This window comes from Pseudopipra pipra, chromosome 4, assembly GCF_036250125.1.
Source record: "Pseudopipra pipra isolate bDixPip1 chromosome 4, bDixPip1.hap1, whole genome shotgun sequence".
Classification (NCBI taxonomy): Eukaryota; Metazoa; Chordata; class Aves; order Passeriformes; family Pipridae; genus Pseudopipra; species Pseudopipra pipra.
The window spans coordinates 4,156,237-4,174,750 of NC_087552.1; the positions used below are offsets into that span (position 1 = coordinate 4,156,237).

General features: G+C 39.1%; 1 protein-coding gene and 1 long non-coding RNA gene across 6 annotated transcripts in view; one reads left to right on the forward strand and one right to left on the reverse strand.

Annotated features, from left to right (window-relative positions):
• Window positions 1-13,117, forward strand: part of SYNPO2 (synaptopodin 2) — a 76,616-nt gene extending 63,499 nt beyond the window's left edge. For 2 of the 4 annotated variants that reach the window (XM_064651406.1, XM_064651408.1), the window contains one exon: window positions 9,469-13,117. In XM_064651406.1, the coding sequence (XP_064507476.1) occupies window positions 9,469-10,035 (567 nt within the window). In that variant the 3' untranslated portion in view covers window positions 10,036-13,117. The other 2 variants (XR_010429833.1, XM_064651407.1) reach the window with 2 other exon arrangements.
• Window positions 1-18,514, reverse strand: part of LOC135412658 (uncharacterized) — a 50,057-nt gene that overhangs the window by 27,515 nt on the left and 4,028 nt on the right. The gene's annotated exons all lie outside the window — the stretch shown is intronic.

An 18,514-nucleotide genomic window follows, 5' to 3' on the forward strand; every position in this document is an offset into this window, starting at 1 on the left:
ATATTTCAGAAGACTAGTCTACTTAAAGCAACAAGTTTATCCAAGATGTAACTGTAATCTGGGGGGGAGCAGATGTTTAGAGGAAAGTCGAGCTGTTCACTGTCATGGGTCCAGATGAAAAGCTAAGGGTGATGTCAAACATAGCTGGAATGCCAAGGAAATGAAGGGTTTGTGTTGAGGAGCCAACTGAAATTTCACTTGGAAAGGGCAGTGAGCTTTTGGAAATGGTTTTCTGAAAAAGCTATTACAATTATTTCATAAAATATGACAAGGCTACCAAGATGCAACTGTCATGTTTACTATGTAAGCGTATTTAACAGTGAATTTTAAGCCACCCCTAATAACAACAATTCCAGTATGTTCACATTAAAGGAGGAACCGAAATGTTTTATGTTGCTTTCAGCACATTTAATTACATCACATACTGGAAGTATTACACTGCATCAGTACAATGGATCCCACATTTTAGAAAGCCTTGCCATGAGAACAGCTACCTCAGTCAAGGGTTTACACACTTGTAATTTCTGATGCAGTTACGAACCTCTTGTTACAGAAACCTGAATGGAAAAGTTTTGTGTTGGAGATGAGTGGCTTTAGGACAAAAAGCTAAAATTTCTGCTGCAGAAACAAAAGACAAAATTTAGTTCCTGAACAAAGAACCGCTTAACTTCTCCCCGCTTCTCTAGGGCAACCACTCTTACCATGTCCCTGCTCAGCAGAAGATAATATATTGTGGAACAACCAGAAAGAGATTTCAATGACTTTTTTTTTTTTTGCAGGAACATTTACAGAGTAAACTCTATAATTCCTTACAAGTATACCTAGTTTAATTTTATTTACTTTATTTTGCATTCACAGTTTTATTTTCTGTGAGACACTTGAGTCATGACACAAAATCAGCCTTAGAAACTGCAGTGATCCATTTTCCTGTCACCACAAAAGCAGTGTGGCAATGAGTTTGCTTTCTTTTTGGCAGCCTGTTGTTATTAATGAATGTTCAGAATTACACAATGTTCAGAATTACACAAACTTGTATTTGAAGTAAAGAAATACTAAGAGGCTGAGGTACCAGCAGGCTCCAAAAACATTAGGAGGTGAGGAGCTGGTGTGTGGCTCAGATAGAAAAATTAGGGCTTAGTGGCACAGCAGTAATTTTGAAAGAAAATACTACTAGGATTAGAGGGAGGCAAGCTTTGGGGAGAAAACCCCACAAAAAACCCTGTAGAGACTGCACAGGATAAAATACCTGTCAGAGGATCATGAAATACTGAAGGCAAAGGGCCAATCAGCAAGAAGGGTTCACTTATTCTGCACAGAGATGGCTGACTACTTCCAGACTTTCATTGAAATGGGGTTTTTTGTTGAACTCTGATAAAAGATTATAAGCGATTATTAGAAGAACCTCACACCAGGTGATGTGATCTGACAGGAGCAGTGCTTACCAAGTATCCAGGATGACAGCTCAACACAGGACCAGCCTGACCATCCCATGCTGCTGCTCCAGCATCTCTGGGGGGAAAACTCTGCACGCTGCGAGGCAGGGAAATATCAGGGAGATGACAGCAACTAACAGTCTGCAAAATCTTTCTCCTCTCTTTTTTCCAGGGTCCTTTTCCAGATTTGGTAGCTTTAAGATTCCAAAACATTTGGTTCTAAAAAGATTCGCTCTTCCAGTCTTGCCTTTTCCCATGCCACACCTTTCCTTACCTGAAGCCAAACTCCCAGGATCCCACCGGTTGCTTTGGTGGTGGTGCTTCGGCACGGCAAGTGCAAACCTTAATTACACAGCTTGGCACCATGTTGTATTCTAAGGACTCTGGTCAGCTTGAAATAGAAACATCATACAAAGAAGAAACTTGACAAGGTCTTCAAAAACATGTGGATTCAGAAGCTCTGAATGAACTCACTGCTGGAAGATTCCTTGGGAAAATAAGTGAGCGTGGTAATTTCAGGGCAGCCCACTGGGTGCCACCATCACAACTTCACAGGGCCCAGGACAATGACTGGTCTTTAGGGCAGAATTACCTTTGCATGTGGTTGATTGCATAGGGAAGGAGTTGGAGTCACTCCCGAGTTATGCTTGGCAAGTGCTTTTCAGGCTGCTTGCTTACTAAAGGAAGCACTTTAGATTTTTTATCAAATGATTAAAAAAGTAGGAAAAATCCCGAAGCCCCACGAAATACTGTTAGAAGAATCTCTAAAAAACTCTTCCCTTACAAGCCATGACCAACCATATGATGATATTCCCATGGGTTTAACATTTGCTTCCTCAAGTAATGCAGGCAAAGACTTTTCCTTTCTATGCTAATCAAGTCTCCTGTTATCCTCTGCAGTATTCAAAGGAAAAAAATCTATCCCTGTTCGTAATGATCTTGAAAAACTGTCCCATCTAGATCTGAAACAACAGATTGTAACAGATTTAACAAATGTACAAGGAAGAGAAGAAAAGGAGGAACGGTAAAATACAGAACTAAATAAAAAGAAGTAAAACACACTGCCAGTCACAGGAGCACATGTTGGATTACAAAGGGTGACATGAAGCACAACACTTGCTGATTTTAGTATGAGCTTTAACTGACTGCAAAGCAAAGAATTCAGTACATTTCTATTAGAAGCAAAGGTTTTCACACAGTAACGACCTACGGACAAATATTTTCATTATTTTAAAGGAAAGTTCTTCTTTTCCCCAATGAACATCAGTAACTGCTAGTGATTTTTTTCTTTAATTTGTGAGAATGCTACTTCTTAGAGCCTCACTGTGCAGGTTGTTGGTACACAGCTTTACACTGTGAACAAAAGCAAAGCATGGGAATCTGGGTACACTTAGCTTTCTTCCAAGAGTCTTGGGAATTTTCCCCCGCCAGGCTTATAACTTAGAAGTGGAATCTAAGCAATACCTGCCTGAAGTTTAATTTTCTTTAGTTCAGCAAACAGTTCTAGCATGTACAGATATTTCTGCCATGCTACCTGACTGTCTTTTATTAACCAAACCAGACTGCAAGTCTCTTCAGAAGAGGTTTCCAAATACTTCCTTGCTGTTCGTTTGGCTGATGTCAGAAAGTGCTGAGGTGTGACTAATGAGAAAAAAATTCATGATGGCATTGTATTAAAAAATCAAAAGATTAAACAAAGGAGAGGCAGCAATGTATGTTTTTAATAATGGTATGTAATTCTACACCTGTGCTGTGCTCTGCTGCACAGCTGGGAGCATTCCAGATAATATAAAATCATACAAAATGATAAACTTTTCTCATGCTAGTATTACTTTCAGAGAGGTGTTTTGGTAGAGAAACTTGATGGATTTGGTACTGCTACAGGAACAGCACTGAATCAAGCACTGACACTGTGCATATACAGTGATAAGAAAACAATATTAAACACCACTGTTTGGATTGCAAAATGGGGCACTTGGAATTCACGCTGCCTGTGTCAGCTTAATCCAACCTCTTTGGGTGTTTGTTTGGCCAAAACATCTGTAATTATGTCATCACCTGCTGCTTTTTAAAGTGTAGGGCTCCAGACTCAGTTCAGGGCACAGAATGTTCATCTGACAAAAAGCTCTTTGCTGTTCTGTTTTGACATTGTTCCGTGCTTAGCACCATTCCTTACTTAAGGTACACTCTCTAAAACGTGCTCTTTGTGCAGAATTATTTCTTTATAGATTTTCCCTGTTAGCACCCAAGTCATTCACAAGTCACAGTTCATCTTTGCACTATTCTACAAGTGAGTAAATAAGGCATGAAGTGAGTGGCACTGACACCAGGACACTCAGTAGCCTTGGGTGTCCAGCTTGAGGCACTTGGCATCTCCAGAGTCCAGCAGCACATGCACTAATTACTCTCTGTGACCCTTATGTGATCCTCAACATCAGTCTGTGAGCATTAACAGGTCTCCAGGTGGAATTCCAGAAAGGAATTCCAATCAGAGGAAGCACTTTTTGCACCAGATATTCCCTTGCCAGAGAATCCCAGTGCTTCCTAAATGAAGCCCTGAAACGGCACCAGCTGTGGCAGATCCACTTCAGAGACAAGGTTCAGGTTCAAACCAGTTCTAAAGCACATAATGGTCCCACTTCTCAAGGGAGCAAGATCAGAAAATAGGACCAACTTTGCACCCGTAGCTGTGCAATATAAAACCCAGAAGGTGGCAGCAAATATTCTTCCTTACCACAAATAAATTTCCTATTCCAAGGAAATCTAAGATGCCTATGGAGAAAAAGTTTCAGCTCTTTGCTTTCTATAGGCATAGAAGTACTGTATTTGGACAATTGCATATGGATAAAGATTAAATGGTAATGAAAAGCACTGATTTTCTTTCATTTACACAGGTGCAAAGTGAGCAAACTGAATAAGTTATCACAGGTTAGCAATAATTTTATGGTTTATAACAACATTTTGCAGTGGTGGAGGCCTAATTCTAATAGTTTACTTTCTTCTTCTACCATTACTTGGCAATTGAAAACAACTTTACGGTCAAAAGAAAAATTTGTCACAAAGCTTACGTGAAATGGTTGACAGAAACTCTTTCATTGGGTTGTGTATGAATGATGAAAGTAAGATTATTCTCACCTGAAATAATGCCACATTTATAAACAATCTGATTCTGAATTAATTAAGTTCCAGTCCTAAAATTCCCTATAAATTTTCGGAAGCAAGCCCTGACAAAACAGCTTGGAGGAAGTCAGGATCAGGCATGAACTATGTGATTCTGATGATTCCCTGCCTCCCCAGCCATTAGCATCCCTATTAGCCAAAATGCTGCATTCCCATTTTGGTCTACTATAAATTATTAACAGAGTTTCAAATAAATATGATTTTTCCACTTTATTTCAGTACTTTTGGTATTTCTATTGTAAAACAGCTGTATCATTTACTGCAGAGCTGGCAGCATTTCAGAGAGAAGTTATTTAGTTATTTTTTCATTAATGAAGTTTAAATTGTAAATGGTTTGGGATGAAAAAAGCTGTATTAAGATTAGCAATATGTCCCCTTCTATACCCAGTTCAGTTTAAAAAATCTTAAGTGCCTGTTTGATGTTTAAAAAAAATGAAAAGAAGGAAAGAATTAAAAGGCATAAAAATTGAGTATTACCTATTTAGTCCTACTCTTTTCTCAGTGGTTTGGTCTCTAACTGCAGTAACCTTTACAAGCCCAAAGGAGAAATGCATCACTCTGAACATTTTATAAAGGCGGAGTCATTTTTTGAGATAAAACAATTGTTTCACCTACTTCCTCCTCCTTTGTCCCCTTTCTGTGTAAACATTAGTTCAGCCTCTATTGTTACCTCAGATTTGACCATGCTTTGATATGGGATTAAGGACTAGGACTATAATGAAAAGACAAAAATAAAACTGCTTTAATGACTTAGACACCGAGGTCCAATTTTTTCAAGTGACTTAATCAGGGAGGAGTCTGTGTTGGAGAGAGTTTCACTGGGCTGTGCAGAGTCCAACCAACTTTTGTCTCCTTAACTGGCAAAAAGGCACCTTTAGCATGTAAACACACACAGTCTTCACTCCCTGAGGAGCTCTGCCACCTGAGGCAATAAAACAGTTGCTGTGAAATTTTGCATTCCTCATTTGCTTATATATGGAAATAGTTACTTTAAGAAGTAATGCTACATGAATTTTAGTTTATATTAATACACATCCTATAAATATCAAGGATTGCTTGCAGTGCAATAAATGTTCACTTGATTGGCCAGTTTATAAGTAGTTTTCATTTTTAAAACGAACATTAACCTAAACCTACAGTTTAATCTGTTTGCACAGACACCCGAGGCAGTCAGCAGCTGTCAGGATTCTAGGATTGCAATGGACAGCTCTGAATGGCCTTTCCTCTTCTTGACATCTAAGAACCACCTTCCCTTCAACAAATGTTGTAGAAAAGATCTTTCTGAAAACATTCAGGCAATGGAAAAGAACAAATTAATCACTGCATAGGATCCTGGTTTGTTTTGCTGTGTAATACTTCAATATTCTAATAACTGGTTTACAACAAGAGCACAGGAAGACAATATGTGATAAAGTAATAATTCTGGTAGCATTTCACTCTTCTCTCCCTTCTCCCTTGATTCCTGGGAAGAAGAATGGAAAATCTCTACTCTTCTTTTTATGATCTTCTTGTAGCGTAAGGGAGAGAGAGGGCAGAGTAATTATTCTCTTTGCACTTCATATTTCCTACTGTGTCACTTATGATCTGGGGTTTGTGCATTCTTTTTAGTACCTACTTGTCAAAAGCTCTATCTCCAAGAATGAAATGTAAAGGGAAAATAATAGAAAGTATCACCATGTCTGGCTCCTGCTGTCCAGTAAATGACTGAGGAATTCTAGTGACTAAAAGGGGCTGACCACCAAAGTAGTGACAGAGATTGGTATATAAACACCAAATATAGACCTGCTTTGAATCTTGAAATGTCCAGACCTTGACTTTCAGTCTAGGAACATGCTACAACTAATAAAAATTAACTGGAATGAAAGCAAGGCAATACTGATCATCTCACAATTCCTGCATTTAGATACATTTATATTTAAGCAAAATCATGCTTTTCTACAAGTGCCTAAAACCAATTTACCACAGAGTATGAAAGGCCGTGTGATATTTTATATTCTGAAGCTGAAGATCTCTTAGTTTCAGAATAAAGTTGAGTTAGATAGAAATATTCTATTTTTTAACTCAGTAAATTACTGCAAAAGCATGTCACTGTGCAATGACAAAAATCTGCTGTGCAGGGTGCTGCTGGATTGCTTTTATTACAAAAGATACTCCCACAACAATCTAAGCAATCAGAGGCATGATGGCACATAACTGATGCATTTCCTGTATCTCTTCTACGGATGAGGAAGAAATTCAATAATTTTCTGTAAAACAGACATGAAAATAAGATAAATATTCCCCTGAATCCAAAGGGTTCAAGGGAACTGTCTCAAGTTGCAGCTACTCCCCAAAACTTAGTAGAATAGTTTCAGGCCGAAACTGATATTTAATTTTCTTAGATTTAATAAAAATAAAATTAATATACAGTTTTTTTCCCTTCTCTGACCTTGTGGAAATGCACATGATGACAACTGCTATTTATTGTAGGAAGAATGTAATTCAAAATGACTGAGGCTCATTTCAGCCAAACATATTTTTACATTCTTGGATCTCAGGAGTCTCCAAACCCTCTTCTGCCCACCTTTACCACAGTTATCACTTTTCTTCTTTGGGAACTGTAGGGAACTCAGCCAGTTTCTTCTGTCAATAGCTTCTTCCTTCAAAAATCTTTGGTCAGCTCTTCATCTCCATCAAAAGACAGCCAGCCAGAGGCAACATCAGAACTGGAAGTTAGTATGTAAGTGGGGATCTCTCTTAACTTTTCCTCTAATTCCTTCAGATCCTTATGGAATGGACAAGGTTCTTCCCCTATACTTCAGCCTCCTTCCAAGTTAATCACCTGGAATGCTGTTTGCCCTCCCAGGTTTTGTCCTCTTACAGTCCAAAAATGTAACTGTCATTAAAAGCACACACTGTTCAGTCCTCACTCTGTGTAAGGAGAGACTAACCCTTACTTTACCAAATCTAGAGAAAACGGATGTGCAATTTCACATTTTGGGGTTTTAAAATTTTAAACCAGCTTATTATCAGAACTGTGTCTAAATACAAACTACCAAGTGAGAAAGGAGAATTTGACTGGTCTGGGAATACCAAAACAGGACTTCTACCTTAATAACACAGTATAATGACCCATTTTCTCAGAAAAAATATGAAATACTCTTGATAAATCATCATGCTCTGATTAAACTCTGTCAAAGAAAATTAATTCCTGCTTTATCAATAATGGTTACAACTAAAGGATACTTCTACAGCCCCATGAACTCTGGAGTTTGAACATGACAGATTAAACAGTGCCTTCATCTAACTGTCTTGAAAAACCAGATATTTTATGCGACACTTCTTTCAACAGGATCATTTCCCTACAACTCTGAAATCCCCACAAAGTACTCACAGGGCTTGGAACTGGAATTTCCATTAAATAAAGGGGAATTTTTCTGCCTACTCAGCATAGACAATGTTTTTGAACCCTCCTGATAGGAGCTCACACAGGTAGACATAAGTAGGTAGACCTGTTTGATCAACATTTTTATCCCTCTGTACAACCTTATCTTCTCAATTCCTTAATTTTCTTAATTACCACTTAATTTCTTGTGGTTCAGGTTATCAGATTAATTTCTAACATGAAAGTTTGCCCTAAGTATGTGGGGGTAGGATTACCAATGTTTGGGATTTTCCCCTGTGGAAATGCAAGCTGGGAATAGCTGGTCAGAGTTAAGAGGTGAAAGGATAGTCCTGTTATAAAGCATTAGTTGTGAAACTTGTTGAAACTCTCAGTACCTAATCTCTGTGTGTCACTACACTAGATACTACCTACTGGTATCTTGTTCATGCTCACAGTATTTTAAGTTTTGGAGGCTAATTAGCAAAAATTAACACAGGCCAACGTTGTTTGGATGAAATTCTAGCAAAGCCTCTGGCAAAAGAGCCTGGAATTTCCCAGTAGATTTCAGAATTAAAGGCCTTTAAACCTCAGGACGTGAATGAAGGAGTGTAAATCAATGAGTTTAGGAACCACATGTATAGAGACTTCAGGGACGATGCAATTTGTCTGTGTATCACAAAGCCCAAGTCTGGCCTGGGGAAAGGCTGTACCTGCTTCGTGTGCTGCCAAGTGCCTGCTGCAGCAGAACCTTCTCACCAACACAGTTTCTGTTTCAAAGTGCTGCAGTACTAAGAAGATTAGGATTTGTCAAATATGAATGGATTGCTCCTATAAGTGGGTCGGAATGTACTGAAATTCTGAGGGCATTGCCTTTTAAAGAAGCCAAAAGTAGTGCCGTGTAAGGGTATTTAGTGAATGATTGCATTAATGTCTTTAATTGTTTCTGTTCATTTTTGTGCCCTTTAAAGAGAAAACAAGCATAAGTTAATGATTTTTGAGTAAGAAAACCCTTTCTTAAAAGGAGAATGCCAAAGATATGTTCTTGGACAGATGTCCTAGACAGAGCCTGTTATCAAATAAATTAGGCTGTGCCTAATGTTAGAAAGAATCTTGTAAACACACACAGAACTGTCACAACATGACTTCCTTTTGCATTAAGAATGGTCTTTTCAGAGCAAGGCACAGTAGCTAAGTAGTGGGAAAGCTGCACAGTTGCTAATGTCATCGTGCCTCTTCAGTAAAAGCCTGTTTACTTTCCTCAAAAATCCAGTTTACTCTGTCTTTGTTCCTGTTTCTTTCTCTGCCTCCTTTTTAATGCCTCCTGTCTTTCCAGCAAATTAAAGATTTTAAAAATACCCACAGATGTAAAAAGGGACTGCCAGGATGCCACGAGCTTCCACGGGCTGTTGTTCCAGTTTGGGAGCAAAGAGAAGATGCCTCCTTTCTTGCTGTTTACTAACTGTAACTGTACCTGGCATTTTATTTTCCTAGGGAAGAAGCAGTGGCCGCTCATTATCACTTCCTGGGAGACCTTCTGCGTTCAGCCCTCGAGCCATGTCTCCTACTTCTCCTCTTTTATTCCAGCCTGCCCCTGATTACTTCAGCAAGCCAGACACAGCAGCTGACAAGCCTGGCAAAAGACTGACTCCCTGGGAAGCAGCAGCACGATCTCCCCTTGGCCTGGTGGATGAAGCTTTTGGCCCCCAAAACATGCAGGAATCCATCGCTGCCAACGTGGTCTCGGCTGCCCGCAGGAAAATACTTCCTGAGCCACCAGAGGAATGGAAACAAAAGGTTTCTTATGAGCCTCCAGCCCCAAGTGGTAGTGTAGCCTTGCTGGGGGGGAAGCAATCAGGTGTTGTGTCACCCCAAAAAAGCTCCCTGTCTGCCCTCAGTGCCCCCTCCCAGTCTGGCTACCAGCTGCAGTATCCTTACTGCACCCAGCGCTCCCAAACAGATCCTGATATAATGTCCCTGGATTCCAGGTCTGACTATTGCTTGTCAACAGCTGATTCAAACTACAACCCACAGCCAAGGGGATGGAGACGTCCAACATGAGCAGCTGAAGGGCCTGGTGTGTTTTGCCTTCTTCCAGCTCTCCAAGTCTTAAGATTTGAGTTGGAGAAGGAAGGTTTCTTGCTGGCCTGGCAATCTCCGAACTAAAGCAATGAGGAGGCAAAATTGACTGGAGCACAGTTTTCACGTGACTGCAGGGCTTGCAGACTCTAGAATAGACTCAGTTTTACACCTAGGATTGTTCTGCTTGTCAAAAGGCAAAAATACACATTTCTTGGGGTGAAGGGGAGGGAATGAAAGCGGAGCGATCAATGTGATTGATGCAAAAATCTGGAAAGGATGTAGAAAGTGACAGTACAAGGGCTTGCAGTTGAGCTAATGTGAAAAAAAAAAAGGTAAAATAAGGGCATTTTAAAGGCAAAAAGTATTTTACAAGACCTTGTAGGTTTTCTAGGTATGTTTGACATAAGTTCCAAGGTACTAAATATAGCCAGATTTGAAAAAGTTCCAATGGAAGTGGAATACTTCAGAGCACTGGCTTATTTGCCATATGTTTTCTTTACTGTGTTTTTATAATGAGCTAAGAAAGTAGATCAGTGGATATTTTTACTGTGGCAACAGCTAAAATACATCTGTGGTCATGGTACCTGAACCACCACAATATGTAGATACAGGAAATCTTCCACAGACCCCCATTTCAGATGGATTCCAAGACAGTTTGGATGCAGTTTTACACACTGTAATTAATCACAGGATCTGAAAGCACCAGCAAGGAAGGGGTTGTGAGCAGAGGTCAGTACCATGATACTTGAACAACAAAATAGCTGAGGAGTGTATTTAAACTGGATTGCAAATGAATTTTGCAATAAACTATCGAACAAGTGAGAGGCTGAACAGCCTTTATTTCTCTGTGAAATGCACTAATTGCTGAGCATTTACTGCTGCAGTGCCTCCTAATGGGACTGGCTGGGCAGTTATCTGTAGGAACTAAGCAGCTCAATGTTTAGAAAGCTTTTAGGTTGTATTCTCAGTTTGGAAGACATAGATAAGTTGTTTATCAAGGACAGTATCTGTTCTGTGTAGAAAACAGTATGTGAGAGAGGGCTTCTGACATGTGCTACATGGTGTGAGTCTAGTACAAATAGCAAATATTTGGGTGGCTGGTTATACTGAAATGATCTGGATGGGCCTGAAGAGATGGTGAATAATTTGTGCTGGTGATAAATACCTTGCAGTTACAGCTTATTTAAACAATAGAATTATGTGGCTAAAAATATATGTATTCAAGCTTATTTGGGTAGTTTAGAGGTTGTTAAAGCATTAAATGGACACTCCAAGTTTTGCAAAGTGCTGTCAGTCCTTGTTTGTGGGAAATTCTTCAAGGATCTGTCGAGCACAGTCAACTAAAATGACTGCAGAAGAACAGTTAACTATCCTTAGTATCAGTAAGGTTGTCAACTATGAGTGAAGTGATTAGATCAGAAAGAACTAAAACATACATGCAGTAAGAAAAAACATATTACAAAATATTCCCATCTGCAAAGATTTTTCCCTCGTAGCAATTATAAAATATAATTGTGAGGAAGGAAAAAGGAAAATTAAATCCAAGTTCAGTTGAGCTGGAATTTCCCATAAAAGCAAATAATTATATGAAAAATATACCCCTAATGAGTTTAAGTTGGCAGTAATTCTCTAGTCAACAGAAGTCTCCCTGAAATCAACTGATCCTTCCGACCAAGCAGGAAATGTAGACATGAGAGCTGTAATCCTTTAGACCATGATTACACTGCTAGAGCACCTTACAGATTTATTTCACAAAATATCAATTTGCAGTTTAAGGTACGTGCAATTAAAATTTGCCAAAAGTGTCTTTAAACTTTGATATTGCAAGAAAAAGTTAAGATATGTACTGATATTAAAAAGGCTTTAATGCTGTGACCACATGGCAATATGGGAAAACATGCTCTAGGATGAAGCCTTAATTCTCCACTCAAAATATGCAACAAACATGTAAGCAAAGAGTTTCAGACAGAATTACTGCCTTTCTGTCAATCTCCCAAGAAAAACAAAGGGTTTTTCTTCTATTCACAAGAAGGAACTCATCACTGAGTAATTCTGTGAAAGTGAGAAATCTTGACATTGAGTTTCATGTCCCTTTTGTAGCTAAATCATAGATTAACTTGGGTGTTTAACATGATCTACTACAGATTTTTTTTTTTCTCCTCCTGTTGAGGATTTGCCAGCTCTCTTTCCCATGTGGATTCTCTCATATCTAATAGGGAATGAGTTCACACTGCAGCATTTCCCTCAATAGCAACACTGGTAAGTGGATCTGGCCTCCACCCAGCTGTCTATTTTTACAAAGTCTGTGGGCAATAGATTGTCTTGGAGATCTATTCCTCTGCCCCACAGAAATGAAACTAATAAACATTTTTGGAGTTCTTAGTGGGAGGACAGACGTACAGACAGGCATGCAGACAGATCACACAGCCTTGTTTAGAAGGAAATCAGGCTAAATCCAGGCTGAGACCACGGACTGACTTCAGAGGAAGCAGCAGGCCCGGACCACTAAATGAAATATTAATACATCAGAGTTTTATGAAGGACCCCACAGCATTTTTCACTTTCTGTTCTTCACCCCATTCCTCCACTAGCAAAGCCTCTTTCTATCAAATAGTTGTGGCTGTTGTGCGTGAGTTCTGAATATATTAATGCAATTACTTCTTACCTTTATTTTGGAATGCACAGATCTGCTCAGTAAATGTGAGGAAAGAGTTCTCTTGATATTGGCTTTGTGTTCACCCTCAGAGGTGCCTCTGTTAATAACAGGCAGAGCATTTGAATACACAATATAACTGAAAATTTAGTTTCTTTAGTTATGTTAGGTGATGATGTTCACAACTCTTTGTTCATACTTTGTTTTCATTTTGGTTTGCTTTAACACCAAATATCTACTCACGTTGCATTTCTGCCTAGTAGCAAAGGCTGTGTTATCTTTATAAAAGACTTTTCACTTCTAAAGACTTTTGCTCACTGCAAAGGACACTTTACTTGAGCCTGCATGCCAGAGATGTAAATTGTATCATATAATAAAGTGATTTGACCAATCAGATGAGAAACACAATTTTGTTCTCCCTAAATTCTTGTCTGTTTGTTTAAATAATCTGAACCCAAGTAAAGCCTAATCTGTTTTTTTCTGCACCATTTTTAGACTCACTGACTTTGCCTGTCAGTGACCTCGTGCTGGTATGAGCTTCTAGAAGCTTAAATCAGCATCAGGTCAAAAGGCAACTTATCAAATTCAGTAGAATTTCATTTCCATACTGACTAAGCAGAGAAAGGAAACACAGTGAAGCACAATCTACCCAGGTTAAATGATACGATCAGACCAGTTTTTATTGTTTGAACATTCTCATCCCAACCATAAAAACTGCAACTAATATCTATTTACTATAGTTACTTCTCTACCTTACAGGCATCTAAACCTCTGTTTAGTTCCTGTAGGTTTGGTCATTGCTGTATTCTCTTGTTGTTTATTCTCAACTGAAACACACTGTTCAAAAAAGAAATAAATATTGTGAATAAATTGTAAACCTGGTGTTTACACCACTCAGGCTATTTGGCTGAATAGCTGGTAAGGAAATAAGGACAGCACACACAATCTATCTGTGAAAAGCCAGATCAGATTTTCACTAGTGACAGGAAACAAATCACAAAGCAGTTTTTGCATTTGTAAAGCAAGCAGGATTTTGTCCCCAGCGCTGATGCATGTAAAACTTGGGGAACCGAAAAAGCTCCACAATAGCATTTTAATAGCTTTGCTCTACAAAGGATTTACAAGGTTATAAGAGACTCAGTACTATTCTTTTCATGGCTATCTTCTCATTCTTTTTTTGGGGGAAGTTCTTAAATGCATCATAAAAAAAGCAAGCTTAAGCCAGATTCACAGTTTAACACTGTAAGTCCAGAGAGACAGGAGGATGTTTTCAGGTCAGTATCTGGTTTTCCTCAGACTGAACATTTATGCTTTGCAATTGTTCACTGGATATATTATTGGGTTTTAAAAAGAAGCTTTGTGTTGCTGCTGAGGCAGAAACAGCACTCAATGTGCTCCAAAAGGTTTGCTGTTTGTTCACACATTTTCAGAACTAAAAGAAGGACTTAAAGTGTTTAATACTCAAAGCAAAATGACCTCGGGAGTGTTTGTGGTGCACACTAAGCTGTGGGGGTTTTTTCTGGATAAAGAAAGGTAATGGCTAATTAATAGATGTTAATGGAGAACTAGGAGAACATATTGTGCTGTGGTACAGCCCAAACACAGCTGGAAGGTTATAATATACTGACCATATAGTAAAGGAGTTGATGATAAACCTCTACATCTATTTCTGTCTTTAAAATAAATCAAAACCCGAGGACAATTTGGTCTAAATAGTGCAGAGGTTCATGACTTCTTTTTTCCCTCTAAATGAAGAAACTGAAGGAAAGACATGCTAATTGCTGGAAAAACAATGCTGTATGTTGCAAATATATTTAAGCAGACTCTAGACAAGCAGAATTTGCCCAAGGCAAAAATGGAAAAGAAGAAGCTTTGCCGAACTCAGAGTCAGAATAACAGATGCACTGGTATATTTTCCCAGCATGAAAAAACTCACAGAACTGTGGCAGTTATAAAACAATCGCCACGTTTCAATGTTTTTAACAATTTGCTAAGCCATCTTAGTTTTAATCTTCCTGTTATCAATGGATGCACTTGAGTTTAATCTCAGAAAATCAGTCATTTTTGGAAAAGAAGAATCAACATAAAGTCAGCATATGCTCAACTCTGTGGTATTTCTAATAATTTTTTTAACAGAAAAGCTTATAAGCATAAATGCAGCATTTTTGATCAGGTGCTGATTTTTAGGTGTTTTGTTCAAGACAGTTCATATTTACAGTTAAATTCCCATATCTTGCCTATTAAATAGTTTGTATTTTGGAACACAGAACTTAAACTGAAGCTCTCTATTGAATTACTTGCATGCACAAAATAATAGCTTAAGCTGCCAGTTTTCTAAAAGATGAGAAATAAATAGATATCTTTCTAGTTTCCAAGTAATTCTCCACTATGGCTCCACATAATTTCAAGTCTTAAGTGAAAGTTCAAGATTATCCTGTCCACTATGCCTGTGAAGTTCACCATTCTTCACTTCCTATGGCAGTTTGAAACACCAAGAGATTTTCCATGTGGTGGTAAAAAAAAAAATTAAATATATCAATGTAGAAACTAATAAATCTACCTACTGAATCCATATGCCCTCAGAAAAATGTAGTTCAAAGAAACACCAAGAACAGGACAACAAGGCAACAAAAATCCTTTGACCACATGGAGCAAAATCCTGATTCCAGCTAAGACATTGGGAGCTTTGCTAATTTACCACTTATGTCAGCAGGGCAAGGATTTCACCTCACAGAGAAATGTGCAGCACCACAAATCACAACTGGTTGTGAATTCACAAGCACTGGACTGGTGTCAGCAGTTTGGTAGATTTGTGAAGCCTGTAGGATAAAAAATGTGATTGACAAAACAATAAGGCACCAACCAGATTTTCTCATGTCACCTTCTACTGGGAACTTGCTCTTTTCTATGTGCAAACATATGGAGAGTTATCTCAGCTGAGACTCTGTTGAGGCACAGGTTACTGTCTTGGCCTCCTGTATAATCAATGAGGAGGGGCATTCTTAAAAAGAGAGTAACTCCATCCCCTAATAAATGCATAAAATAGGTGGGCTGCATGCTAAGTCTACAGGATATATGGATAGATGAGGATCAAAGAGTTTTTGACAGAGTGGAGAGTGCAGGAAGGCAGGTGATTATACATGTCCCTCTCTCTCTTTCTACTTATACAGGTATTTCTTCAGTACAACTATTGCAAAATCTTTGGCATGTGAATTATTTTTTTAAAGGGTGAAGCTGCTACAGGAAGTGAAATTTTAATTTTGATCACATCAGGATAAGTACACGGTTAAAGTACAAGCAACACCTCATTAAGCTGGATAGTAAAATAAAAAGGCAAACAGAGAAACAGAATACACAGCTGTGTTTCTGGATCTGAGGTGGTTTTTGTGCTACAGCACATCCTGGTGCAGTGAGTTCTGAGAGGACTAATGGCTGTGGGACTGTGCTGCCTGGCTGTGCAATGCCAGCCCAGCCTCAGAAGCTCTGGAACCATGTTCTTGCAGAGCTGCACCTGAATTTGCTCCTCACCTACCCAGGCTTGATCTGGTATGAGAAATGAAACCCCAGCACCCCAGACACAGGCTTTCATTGCCCTGAACCCATCTAGGTTTGTAGAGGTCAGACTGGACAGCTCTGTACTTGTGACATGGATCAACAACAGACCAGATAATCCCCCCAAGGACAGTGAAGAGATGATGATTGTTATTAAGGCAGTCAAAAAGATCTCAAAGTTTAGGTAGATGCTTTTTCAAAATCACTGTGGAGGTTTCTCAAAGGAACAGATCCCCACTCATCTCCTCCTGTATTTTAGTGAGCTGTTATTTACCCTGCAGAATTAGATACAGATCACTGTGTTCTGGGTGTACACTACTGGAATTAGATGTGACTCCCGTGTATTTAACCTCAAGTGAGCAGCGGGATGACCAGAGGTTTGGATGGCAGCAATCCAAATGGATAACATTCAGGGAGTAGCAACAGTAGCTTTATTTTTTCCCTTGTGACCTTTGTAACAGTTTCTACTCCTTTGAATGCTCTGCCATAAACTGTACAGGAGGGCAGAGAACACAAAGGTGCTTCAGGACTAAGTTCACAACTACAGTGGGGATTAAGGGCACATTGTAACTCTTTTGCCCAGACAATAATTTGGCTGTTTGTGCCTTTTATATTTATTTTCCCATTTAAAATTTTTGCCATTATTCACTATCTCCCTTTCGGATGCTCTAGTGTGTGTGAGATGCATTGTATTTTTTGACAAAGCATATAAACCTCCTGAAAAAGCATAGTTAAAAACAGGCAAAAACCAGGAATAAAAATAAAATTGTGTGTTACCAGTAATGCAGAAAGATTTTATTATATTAGACCACAGGATGGGGTAGGTTTCCAAGCTTCTATTTCCCTCTGTGTTTTAGGGACTAGTGCAACCCCCAGAACACCTGACTCTGGTCCCTTTGTCACACAATGGCACAGACAGAAACACAGCTGGGAGAGCACAAGAAGACAGAGCTAAGACAAGTCAGTAGGCAACAGTGCTAAGCCTACTGGCATACTATGCCAGTAAATAAAAATAAATCAAAGATATTATATTTAATTTTATCACCCTTTTTTATTAAAAAGCTAAGCAGAACAGCATGTTACGGACACTCAGCAGTGTGAAGACCCTATGCAGTCCTGTACTTAGCAGCAATAACTAATCTGGCTAGGTAATTTCATTTATTTTCTGCTAAAAGATGGTCAATTTGTCACTAAATGCTTCAAACTTACTTACTGAATATTATCATATTTATCTCTCTCAAGTTTTTCAAGCCCAAAACAGGGCAAGCGCTTTAACTAAGCCTAGTGCTGTCCAACAGAGGGCAATGGTACACAATCCATATAATCCATATTATTTCCTCTCCCTGACAAGGCCTCAATTTCAACAGAGAAGCTATGGCACAGTTGGAGAACTGTCTGGACACCAGACAGTGCCATTATCAGTGTGTCCACATATACACTGGAGCAGAAGCAGAACTCAAATGCCATAAAAACTTTACAGCTTGAGCTAAAGAAGATTGTATAGAAGGTATTCCTACAACCCTATTTAATGAGGGCCACAGACATAAAAGGTAATTATTCCTGACCTCAACCCCACAGGGTGGACAGACGTCATCATCCCGCTGCACAACTGGAAGAAAACATGACAATGAGAGAACATGTGCATTGCCCAGGGCTGTTGGGACAATGGCAACACTGGACCTCAACTCAGGCATTCCTGGCTCTTGCCTTCACCTATAATCCACTGACTATTTATAGCAGCAATGCATACTTCACAACCAGCACAATCATATTCTTACAGCTCAGCAAACAAACAGCCAGGAAGCTCCAGATCCTTTGAAGAAACAATCTAGTAATTCACGAGACTGATCGAGTTATGGCCCAGTCTGCCAGACAAACTTCAACAAATTCGGAAAGAATGGGAGGCTTTGGAGTTGTTTACTTATAGTAACCACAGCTGAGTGAACAGAGATGAACCTCAAAGGGCAGTAGAAGGAGTAGTTTAAAAAGCCAGAATAAAAGGGGAGTGTGCATTTGCTTATCACAATGAAAGCGCCATGTCACCACTCTGGTCTCACTTGAAGTCTGTAATAAAGCAAACAAAACTCATCCAAATAAACAAAATCAGAAGTTTCTGTTACATCATGAGTTTCCTCACGAGCCACTGATAAATCATCACTGGCAATGTCTTCAGTTTGATGTCTGTTACTAAGGAGCACATGTTGGTTTTGTATCTGTCCCAGCAGTGATGCAAAAGACATTCAGCTGCTGCCC